The sequence below is a fragment of the Anopheles bellator genome, chromosome 2, assembly GCF_943735745.2.
Source record: "Anopheles bellator chromosome 2, idAnoBellAS_SP24_06.2, whole genome shotgun sequence".
Classification (NCBI taxonomy): Eukaryota; Metazoa; Arthropoda; class Insecta; order Diptera; family Culicidae; genus Anopheles; species Anopheles bellator.
The window spans coordinates 18,844,059-18,855,247 of NC_071286.1; the positions used below are offsets into that span (position 1 = coordinate 18,844,059).

An 11,189-nucleotide genomic window follows, 5' to 3' on the forward strand; every position below is an offset into this window, starting at 1 on the left:
CGCTTTGCGTTCCCGGTCTCTGGTTTCTCTTTTCTCTCTCGTTTCTCTGTTTTCTCTCTCTCTCCTCTATCTCTGCGTTCCCGGTCTCTAAAAGTGAACAACATCAACATCAACAACAATTCTTACGGACAAAATCCGAACGCCATCTATGGGAAACAACTGAAACGGTGTAGTGAAATGTTTCATTGCCATGAAATGTTTCGTCGTTTCAAGAATTTGAACACGGTTCAACCTTTTGACAAGATTTAATAATTAAAAAACGGAATTCACACAACAGTATCCGCCAATTACAGTATCCATACGGTGACCGGCGGTGCGTGGTGTCAATAATGGCAGATGAATTTCGGCATCTACGAGGCACTCACGAATGTATGAATTAAAAAACAACGAAACACGCACGGTGGAAAAATTCAACATACTTTTCTGTTTATTAGAATCTTAAGAGCTTGACCTTAAGCAAATTTGAATAGTCCTGTGGTGTTTGGGAAAAGAAAGAACTAATGAAAGTGGACTCGATTTCCGCTCCCGGCTTCTCTCCCTCTTACGCTTTAGACGATCTGCTAAAAATTATGTTAACAAAGTTGTCGTAAGATTTGGCTTTCGCATTTTCTGCACGTTTCTTTCTCTCTCTCTCTCTCTCTGTCACCTTCTCTCTTCTGCTTTTTTATAGTTTTGTGAATCTTTTTTAGCTATTTTCTTGTTTTTCTGTTCTTTTTGATTTAGTATTATTATAACTTTCCTATATAATTTTCTCTCTCTTTTCCTCTTGTCCCTTGTTTACTTTCTGTTTTTCTTTCTAAGTCTCCCCCTTCGTTCGATCGAAATTTTACTAATCCGTTTTATTTGCATTTGATGCTTCAAATTTGTTTTTCCGTTTTGTTTTTGCCACGGAACTTGAAATGGGTTTGGTTCATTTGATTTGCCCCTTCCAAGTTCCACAATCCGCACCAATCACAATCACTTGTTTGTTTGTGTTTTCTACATTTGTATGCGTTTTTTTTTGTTTGTTTGTTTTTTATTCTGTTTTGATTCTCCCTTTCCACAATCGCGGGGCATATCACGTAGCACTAGTACGTGTATCCCACCGCACACAAATTTCTTCCAAAGTCTCCGCCTCGTTCCCGCTTCTAAATAGTTTTACGTAGGTAAAGGATGGATCGTAATTGCGAAGATTGATGATTGATGCACAAAGTTAAACACTTGTGTTCTAATTCTTGATCGGCCGCGAGCCGCTTTCGATGCTTCGCCGCCGTGATGGACCCCCGCCCAGCCCGCAGCTCACTGATTGCCTCACATAAACACCCCTCTCTCCCTCTCTCTCGCTCCCCTTTGCACGGTCGTTCAAAAATTGCCCTCTATCCTCGCTCTCCCTGCTGGACTCCGGAACTTCCGGATTGCCTCCGCCGTTGCCGACAATTCCGCTACTTAAACTGGCCAACTGGTGCAAGGATGCAGCGGGCGCCAAAAACGTGTTCTCGTCTGTACGTGTGGATGTGTTGTGTGTGTGTGTGTGTTTGTCTGCCTGTGTACGTGTGTGTGTGGGTGTGTGTGCCTCGCCGCGACAAAAGTTATCCCATAATGTTCGTTTAAGTATTATCCTCATTCCTGCGCGTTCGGCTATTCTAGTAGTGTCACCTTTCTTAGAAACATGCTGAAATGCAAACATGGGCTGAGCCAACGCTATGTGAGTATTTTAAAGAATAAAATAGCCAAGGCAATATTGACGATCAGCACTAGCATGACCAGTTGCTGGCGCGAGAACCAATCCTGCAATACGAGAAAGAAAAGAGAACGGAAAATGGCATTAGACAGATGGGCGGTCCTAAGTGATCAGAGATCACTCGCTTCGATCCGTTCCGATGAAACCGGGACATTGTTGGGACGAAACGGCTTAACGTGTAGAAGGAGCGTATCGGAGCCAAAAATAGACCGGATGATACAGCCGTCATCTTTTGAGAAGAATAGCGCCACAGCGTGGCCAATCCTCAGTTTACAATGTATTCGCGCGTTGGCGCGACACATTGTAAACAAACCTGGGTCTGACAAGGTTCCCCTACTAAGCGCCCAAGGACATCGTTTTGCGGAACTGAAGCAGGGGAAGAAGCAGGGCTCCCCAACGGTCCCAACGAGCCCACGGGTTAACCTACCTTCACTTGTGGACTGACCAGATACAACAGTGGATTAACTCGTAAGCGCTCCTGCTCATCCTTCAGTCGCCGGACCTCTTCGCGGCGGGCCGAGCCAAGGATCGACACCTCCTCCCGGCTCATGGCACCGGTCGAGAACGGTAGCTGTTGTACATCTGGTAATGATTTCTTCCTTTGCAGGGTTGCATTTACTGGAATACTCTGTTGGAAGGGCAAGAGAAGACGCACACAGCCATTAAACTCGCGCCTGGTCAGAGTGGTCTGTCCCTGGAACACACTTTCGATGGGGCCGATTGGCCCCCAAGCCCCCGGTAAGATGACGGATGATGGTTGGTGGTAATGCTGATGAGTTGGTGGATTTTTTACTAAACATTCTAATAACCTCAACCGGTGGAAACTCGATCCAGCTTTCGGAGGCTCGCCGGGCCAGCAGTGCTGGCGAGTACATGAGGTCCTCATCGTCCACTTCCTGTTGCCACTGCATGTTTCTAGCTTTGCTTCGCTGCTTCCGATCTCTCGCGCACTCACTGACCACCTAGTGGCTTCTCTCTATAGTTCACTCTCTCTCTCTCTCTCGAACTCACACAGCTTCCCTATTTTACCCTTTTACATAAACAACTCATCCAAAACAGCCTACATCCGGACGGCGACCAACCGGACTAACCTACTAAACACGGCCACGTGTGCGTGAGTGTGTGCTCGTGCTTACACTGCGCGTGCCAGTACGTCCAGGGCGCACGACTATTTTTAGCCCTTGCAGGATCAGAGCGGGGCACGCAGAGCCGCCCCGATCCAGGCTGCGCAGAGAGAGAAACAGAGTGTAAGAGCTCTAACAACACCGGGCGACTCCTTCGGGTCGTTCCGACGCACTACCACCAGTGCCACCTGAGGGGGGGGCCAACACAACAACACCACCACCACCACGACGACGATGGGTTCAACGGCGATTCCGCGGTGCGACCGATCGTCCACGCGACTACTCAGTAGTAACTAGTAAACCGCTCTATCCGACGCACTCTCCGACGTGTCTCCGACGGACTGCGGGCAGGTTTGGTCTGCTCGATGAATGAACCACACGCCGGGACACGTCTCAAGCGGGACGCCAGCGACGGTCAAGAAATAGCTCTGGCCGAGGAAAGAAATGACACTTCGTCAAAGGGATGACACTTCGTGTGCGTGAGGGACCAGACCAGATAGACCAGGGTAATGGGCGTCGGGAACCGAGACCGAGGCGAGAACCGACGAGAGCAAGAGGTCGAGCCTGACTCCCGCCACACTCTGCCACACCACCACGGAACACTCGGCCACGAATTGAGGGGTGCGTCCGCCGATACTCGCGCTTCGCGAAGCCCAACGGCTCCATCGGAGCCACCCATCCGTCTATCGTCTGGGGCCCTCGTCACCCCGTGCCGGCGGTACCTGTGTGAATGTAGCTCGTGTGTGAACAGCTCGATCGCAAGCTAATCTGCGGCCAGTAGTGGCGATCGCGACACTGTCACTGCGCGACCACTGTCCTCGCGAGAGTTCTAAAAATGTACTAAGTCCGCCGAACGGGGAACCGCTCAGTGCAGCGCAGCGCAGCGCAGCCAGCCAGCCAGCCAGCCGGGCAGAAAAGCTATTTGTAGCTCGTTAGGCGGTCGGGAGAGCCGTCGACCGTGCGACACAGAGAGTGGTCGGGCCATGTGTCAACCGTGAGGCCGCCGGAGTCCGCCAGAGTCCGGAACTAGCTAAAGGATCAGCGCACCAAACGATGGGCAATTTCTGAACTGTGTCTATCGTTATGGTCCTCCGCCGATCCGATTATCCGAGGATCAATTATAGAATTTCTGAAGGTCATCCTCAGCTCAGTTTTGCTGCACTGTCAGTGCACGTTGACGCTAGTATACGATCGCCTGGACACGTGTGATCTCGTCAATCGGATCTACTAGAAGCCGTAACGGAATAGGCGAGATACCGCACTTTGGCGTCCATGGCCGGGCGTCAACAGGTCGGACCAGTGATACACCCACACATACACCGAATCATACGCAATCTTTGCGGTCGGCAGAAAAATTCGGTTGGCGCTTGCGTCGTCCTCCACTGCCGTGGTGTAAGTGAACCGTGAGTTTTCCTCATTTCCACCAAGTCTAAAGGGAAAGCCAGTACACGACTACTCGTACGACTTGCGAAGGGCAACGGACACCGATCCGATCCGATCCGATCCGATCCGATCCGATCGCTCTCCCTCTCTCTCTCGCTCGGGGCCCAATTCATGTTTCACGATCAGTGTCAGTCGTGGGCACCTATTTTTGTTGGGGCGGCCAACAGTAACAGAGAGAGAGAGAGAGAGAAAACACCAGAGACATTGGGGTTCCTGTTCCTGGTATATGGTGTAACACGCACCCGTCCCGCTCGCGCGCACCTCGAAGCGGGGCCATTGTTGTTTTTGTGGCTATCAAATGAAAATAGAAAAGCGAGCGCTTCCTTTTCCCGGTCCCGCGATACGCCAGCTAGTTGCGCCAGGCGAGAGATTAATTTTCCCCGTGGCGAAATTCGGCTCCGTTGAAACGTGATACCCGCTCGGATCGGATCAAAATGGCGCGCTCGCAGGACGGGTTTCTGTGTGGCGCGGAGCGGAGTTGTGGAACGCGTCCAGCAGTGCTCGGGTCGGGTCGGCCGCCATCTTACGGTGGCCAAGGTCAAACGGCCAAAAACAATAAACACACGCCCCACGACGACGACGACGACTCCGAATACGTACCTTAGGCTCCCTACTGAACATTCCGTTTCCGCCTCCTCCACCGCCTCCTCCTCCGCCTCCTCCACCGCCTCCTCTCGATCGCATGCCTCCTCCACCGCCTCCTCCACCGCCTCCTCCACCTCCACCCATCGGCATACTGTTGACGGCCGGTTTCGACAGGTAGAGGCTCTCGGTGCGCTTCGGTTGCGTCATCGACGGGATGATGTCCTGGCCGAGGGTGCGCTGCCGCAGCAGTACGTCCTCGAAGGGTTGCTGCTGGCCGAAGCCATCCTGCAGGGGTGTGGCCGCACGCTGGTGGTGCAACGGCGTGGTGGCCCGGGATCCGGGCCGCACACTGCCGTTGCCGATGCCGGCCGAAGCCGACGGGACGGAACCGTTCACTGCCGCCGCGCTCGACTGTAGCTGGGAGCTGCGGCGCAGCGTGCTGAGGCGCTCGGCCGCCTCCGGGCCATCGGCCGCCGCCGCGTACCCACCGCCCAGGCCCGTCTTCTCCACCGACGGAGGGCGCGATGAGCCGCCGCCCAGTTTGTTGGCGGCTCGCGTGTACCGATCGACCGACCCATCCCGGCTCGGTGGCCGCTTGTAGTGGTCGAAGTAGTCGATCGACGACTGGCTCCCGATGGCCCCGAGCGATGGTACAGTGCGGCCACCGCCACCGCCCCCGATCGAGTTCATCGGCTTCGAGTCGTACATTGCCGCCTGTTGCTGTTGCTGCTGCTGCTGGAGTGTGGAGTTTCTTCGCGGACTCACCGCGGACGGACCCCCACCCAGCATCACCTCGTCCCGGCCCGGCCCCATCGGAGGGGACTTCATCCCGTACCCGTACCCGGCACCACCGTACTGGCCGCTGGTGGCGGGGCCGGCGGCTGATGTGACGTTCGCCTGCCTGTACACGGCCGACGGTAGTCCTTCGTCCATTCCGAGCCCGCCGTAGGGCCCACCGGCCGACGTCGCTCCCGCTCCCGCTCCCGCTGGTCCCTTGGGGTCGTAGTAGTTGGCGAGGCCGGCGCCACGCTGCTGGCCGGGGCCCGGCGCACCGAACGGACTGTTGAGCGCGTTCTTCATGTTCGCCAGTTCGACCTCCTTCTTGGCGGCGGCGGCGGCTGCGGTGGCACTGTGGTGGTGGTGGTGCTGCTGCTGGGACTGGGGCTGTGGCTGATGGTTGTGCTGCATCGCGTAGTCTGTGCGGCCGGGGTTGCTGGCCGCCGCCACACTGTCCGGCAGTGGAAAGGCGTTCCGCTGGCGCCGCAACCGATCGAACCGCTCGAGCAGCGACGGGTTGAAGTCCGGCGCGAAGTCGCGCGCGATCCGGATCGCCAGGTCCGACTCGGCCCGCGCCTCGTCGGCCGCCGCGTCCGCCAGCTCCGCCTTGCCGCGGGCCGTGGCGGTGCGCGAGATCGCGATGTCCGCCTTCTGCAGCGCGTACTTGGACGAGCGCTGCGCCGAGTCGACCGCCGCGTCTATCCGCTCCCGGAACTTGGCCGAGCGGATCAGGAACAGGTGCTTCTTCTTCTGGCTCGTGATCAGCACGTTGTTCTTGTATTTGCCCTCCTCCTTGGTGCCGTCCTTGAACGTGGTCACCCCGTAGCCGTACTTTTTGTTCGCGTACCACTCGCCCTCGTACCTGCCGCCGGGTGGGGGAGGAGAGTTAGTTACTCGGCGTTAGTGGCCATCAGTTCCCCCTTTGGTCGCTTTCCCCCCGCTACTCACTTTAAACCATCGCTACGCTCCGAAATACCGTAGCCACAGCGTTTGTCATTCTTCCACTCGCCCATATACGTCTCTACCGCGCTAGCGTCCAGCTGCTCGTCCTCTACTATAAAGCTTGCGTTGGAATCCGTATGCATTGTCCTGGAACAGAGAAGCGGAACGATACTGAAACACAGATCTGCGAGAGATCTCCCGAGTGGGGGTGCAAGTTACTTATTGGTCATTCCCGATTGCGATGATTCCGTGCTCAACCAGGAGGCGGTCGATGCCGTGGACCGAATGCTACCCGTGCCCGTACCGCGCTTCTCCAAGTCTCCCGTGCTCTTTTGTTTCCTAATTTTGAGTCCCTGTGTGAGAGAGGATCGCGGCTTGTTTAAGGATACACTGCACAGTTCCGCGACCGGGGGTAGCATACCGATAAAAGCCCTTTCTTCGTCTTCTCCACCAAACTGTTCCGCCGGACCGGCGTCTCGTCGGATTTGGCCTTCAGCACGAAGCCACCGCGCGAATCGTCGATCCGGTGGTTCCGCTTCTCGCCCGGATCCGGCGTCGGCGCCTGGTTGCCACCGTCCGTGCTCCGGAGCGACGTCATCGACACGCGCACCGATTTCGGCCGAAACCGGGCCGCCATTCCGAACGGGGCCGACGTCCGGACACCGTACCCGTGCCGCATGCCTCGCTGCCACTGCCCCTGATAGCTTCCTGCGGGGGGAGATACGAATTAGAAGCGCAAGGATCGTGGGATGAGCTTGGAGTACGTACCTCCGTCGGCGTACGTTTCCGAACCGTAGCCATCCTGCAGCCCGTTGGCCCAGGTGCCCTCGTACCGGGCCGTCGATGACGCGCTCTGCCGCACGCCGTACCGGCCCTTGAAACCTTGTGTCCACTCGCCTCTGTACACCCATCTGCCTCGAACCTCGATACCCAGCCCATGTCTTTTTCCGTTTTGCCAGTGTCCCTCGTACGTAGATCCACTGTGGCGGGCGAGATACAAAACAGAGAAAGATCAGCATCCGCAAATAGTCACATCAGTTGCGGGGGGTCTTCAGTCACTTTGGTCATCGTCATGTCTGGTCATATCGATCGTTCGGTGTCTGCTGTTCGTACTTCATTTATCTCTCATCCCGTGCGATCCCCATCCTAAGCCATTGATCTAGCCGCCGTATGAGCGATCGGCAGACCACACGAAGTGTTGCGAAACAAATGCTCTTCCCAATGGTCGGTCCATTACAATGATGGTGAAGTGGATTGAGCGATCGAGCGCGCCCGGCACATTGCAAGATGTGGACCGATCGAGGACGATCTTGCCCGAGCAATAAACACGGCGCCATCGGCATTGAATCATTTCCCCATAGGTCCGTGGACTGGGAGCACTTCTGACCGGTTCCCGACTTTTCCTAAGCGATCCCAAAAAAACCCGATGAAAACAAAATGAATTCGATCGGACGAAATTAACGTGTTGAAGTCGCTGACTATCAAGGACACTATCGGGTGGGAACTGTCCGCTCCGCTATCACTTTACACTTGAGGGGCGTTCACCACCAGCAACAGCACCGCTTAAGTTTTCCGTTGTGGTCTTGGGTCAATCCAGAGTCCAGTGTCCTTCGTCTGCACGTCCGTTCTTACCTGGGCCAACAATAAATCCCCGATACCTCGAAACCGTAATGCCACGCCCCGGAGTAGGCACCCTTGTTCTTTGGACCCGTACAAACGCCGTGGCCGTGGGCCTTGTTGTCCTCCCAGCCGCCACAGAACGTTCCGCCGTCTTCGAAGTCGTAGCGACCGCCGGCGACGTGCGCACTATCGGCACGGGCGGCCGCCGCGGTCGAACCGCCGCCCGCCTGCATTGCTGCCGTGTGCGCCATCTTTCATTTCTTTTCAGTGATCCTCGCCAGTCCTCCAGATCCTGGCGCTGGCGCTACTTGGGAACGGGTGCCGCCCGCCGTCGCCCAGGGGCTGCTGATAATCCGCCGCGCACCAGTAAGGCTGGTAGTAGTCGTAGTAGCAGTAGTAGTAGTGGTGGTGGTGGTGGTAGTAATAAGAAGCTATGGAGGATATCCGCTCGCCTCCGCTCGGCTCGGGGGCCGTGATGCCACTACCGTTGTAACCGTCAACGTCAGAACCGTGGTCGTGATGCTGCAGGACCGGAGCTGGCCGACTCATCGCAATAGCTGGACAACGGAGCGACTGCAGATGGCGCGATACCGATCGCACTGGACCATAGCGGGAAGCACACCACACCACACTACACACACATACACACACAACCCTCACCACATACACTAACGTGCCGCGCCAGGCGCACCACTGTCACGGGCGGGCCTACAACTATATCGGAATTCGCCTGCCTAGAAACCTAACCTAGATCACGGGCGGCCTCGGTGCTCGGCACTGCTGCTGCTGCTGCTGCTACTACTGTTCGGTGTGCGTGTCCTGTACACACATACACGCACACGATCCGACCGCGGATCACCCGCCAAGCGCCGAAAAGAAAGCCGAACCAAACGAGATGGATTAGATCGAGCGAGACAGAGAGAGAGAGAGAGAGAGGGCGTTGGAAAATAGGTGGGAAAACGGGAACCGGGAACCAGTCGGGAAATTCGGGCGGCGCGTGGTCAGCAAAGCGATTGTTGTGGGTGTGGGGGGGGGGCTGCGTTCGTTCTGCGTAATGCGCTCCAGCTCCACTCCGCACAGGCAGCTGGAGACCCCAGGAGATGCTTCCTGTGCATGATCGATGATGGTGGGTAATGCTCGCGGGACCGATCATCGGTTGCGAAGGGCCCCACACACAACAAAAGGATGACTGGGTATGTGTGATTGTGTGCGTGAGAGAGCGAGAGAGATGAAAAAGAAAGTGAAACCGCCGCAGACCGTGGTTGAGATCGTCTTACGGGGCCCCCGCCGCGCCACCAACGGTTCTCAGTCGCTCAATTGGCTCGGGGCCAACCTCATTGTGATCTTTGTTAACGCAGCTCTTCTGAGGTGCTCCTCCCCCCTATTAGTTCTATTACTTGCGGCTACACCATCGACGAAGGTTCCACACCATCAAAGGATTTTCCATTTATCGATCATATCGCGGGCGGCCAGGTGTTGGCCAGCAGGCCCCTCGTTCTGGGGTGCGTCTATGGGGTACCGACCCGACCGAGAGAGCGAGAGAGAGAGAGAGAGAGAGAGAGGTTCGCCAGGGGCTCGGGTTACCTACGAACGAGCGGAACGCGGGAGTCATTTAACACATTTCCATATGGCAGAGTGCGGTTTGGCAGAAACCCCGAAACCCAAGCGCGTCGCGGACGTCGGCCTTCATCGGTGGGTCGCGGGGGACGGGGACGCCCGGGACGATGGTTGCGCGCACACAGGGACCGCGCCGCGCACATGCACACATTATTTTTACGTGTGAAGAAGTAAAGAGTAGTACAACGGCGAGCAGCAGCAGCCAGTGGCAAGCCTGGTCTTAAAAATAGCTTCACCGCTGAACCAAAAATTTGACTCACCAACACACACATATACAACGAGCGCAATGTACAACAGTCACACACAAAGACACACGGCACCTAACGCATCCCCGCGAGCGCCAAAAAGAAGTCGCGGGAACCGAGGGGGAACCAAGAGATCGACGAAACCCCGCGTGAGGGTCCGCGGACACCCGACGGACTGTGGCGCGTTGTAGAAGCCTTGCCTAGTCGCGGACTACTAAACTGTGTACAAAGTGTACCGATCCCCGCGTTTGACAGTACGGTACAGAGCAGCAGCTGCTGCTGCTGCTGCCTGCTGCTCCGCTCCGCCACCAGCATCATCTCATCTCATCAGGAGCAGAGGTTTCGGCCACCGACTGGCTGACTAAAACTCAGAGTTCAGGCACGCAGGACGTGCCAACTACCCCGCAACGCTACGGACTCTAGTGAACACAACCGAAGGTGCGAAAGAGAGAGAGACAGAGAGGGTGCACGATAGAGAGGCTGATAGAGGAAAAGTTTCCGAGAGAAAGATGAAAAACAGAGAGAGAGAGTAGTTCATTGTTGGAGAGGCTCGCCAAGAACAGAACCAGCTGAAGAAATAGAAGACCAACCGGGTTGTCACCCTTCCTGGAGCCCTCCAGAACTGATGACAACAAACAATGGGAGACCCACAGCAATCGGAGAAGAGATAAACAAACCGAGCCTTCGATCCCAGAGTGGATCGGAGTGTGCCGTGAAAATTGGGTGATAAAAATCCGGCCCAGCGACCGACTGCTCGAAGGGATGTGCGTGCGTGCGTGCGTGCATGTTGGTTGAGGATCGGACGATCGGACAAAAAAAACGGTTGAACGTCGTCAGTATTTTGGGAAACAGCTAGGTTTTCCCCGCCATCGGGAGAGAACCCCGACTGCTGCTGCTGGGCGATTGGCACAGCCACACTAGTCCGAAGGCAACTACCGACCGACCGACACCACTACACTACGCTTTTACACTGGCACACTACCACCAACACGTGGTTGCCATCGGCAGAACAACGGTTACTGTGTTGGCGCTCCTCCTCGCGAGCTGTCACACCAACAAAAGCTGTCAATCTCTCTCTCTCTCTCTCTCTCTCTCTCTCTCTCTCTCTCTCTCTCT

General features: G+C 56.0%; 1 protein-coding gene across 4 annotated transcripts in view; it reads right to left on the bottom strand.

Annotated features, from left to right (window-relative positions):
* Positions 1 to 396: 396 nt before the first annotated feature.
* Positions 397 to 11,189, bottom strand: part of LOC131212980 (junctophilin-1) — a 12,738-nt gene continuing 1,945 nt past the window's right edge. For 2 of the 4 annotated variants that reach the window (XM_058207087.1, XM_058207086.1), the window contains exons 2-9: positions 8,224 to 9,030; positions 7,360 to 7,571; positions 7,013 to 7,299; positions 6,811 to 6,944; positions 6,598 to 6,738; positions 4,888 to 6,511; positions 2,148 to 2,348; positions 397 to 1,767 (exon numbers count right to left, since the gene is read on the bottom strand). In XM_058207087.1, the coding sequence (XP_058063070.1) occupies positions 1,681 to 1,767; positions 2,148 to 2,348; positions 4,888 to 6,511; positions 6,598 to 6,738; positions 6,811 to 6,944; positions 7,013 to 7,299; positions 7,360 to 7,571; positions 8,224 to 8,462 (2,925 nt within the window). In that variant the 5' untranslated portion in view covers positions 8,463 to 9,030 and the 3' untranslated portion in view covers positions 397 to 1,680. Of the gene's footprint in view, positions 1,768 to 2,147; positions 2,349 to 2,529; positions 3,525 to 3,566; positions 3,676 to 4,887; positions 6,512 to 6,597; positions 6,739 to 6,810; positions 6,945 to 7,012; positions 7,300 to 7,359; positions 7,572 to 8,223; positions 9,031 to 11,189 lie in introns of those variants that run through there. The other 2 variants (XM_058207088.1, XM_058207089.1) reach the window with 2 other exon arrangements.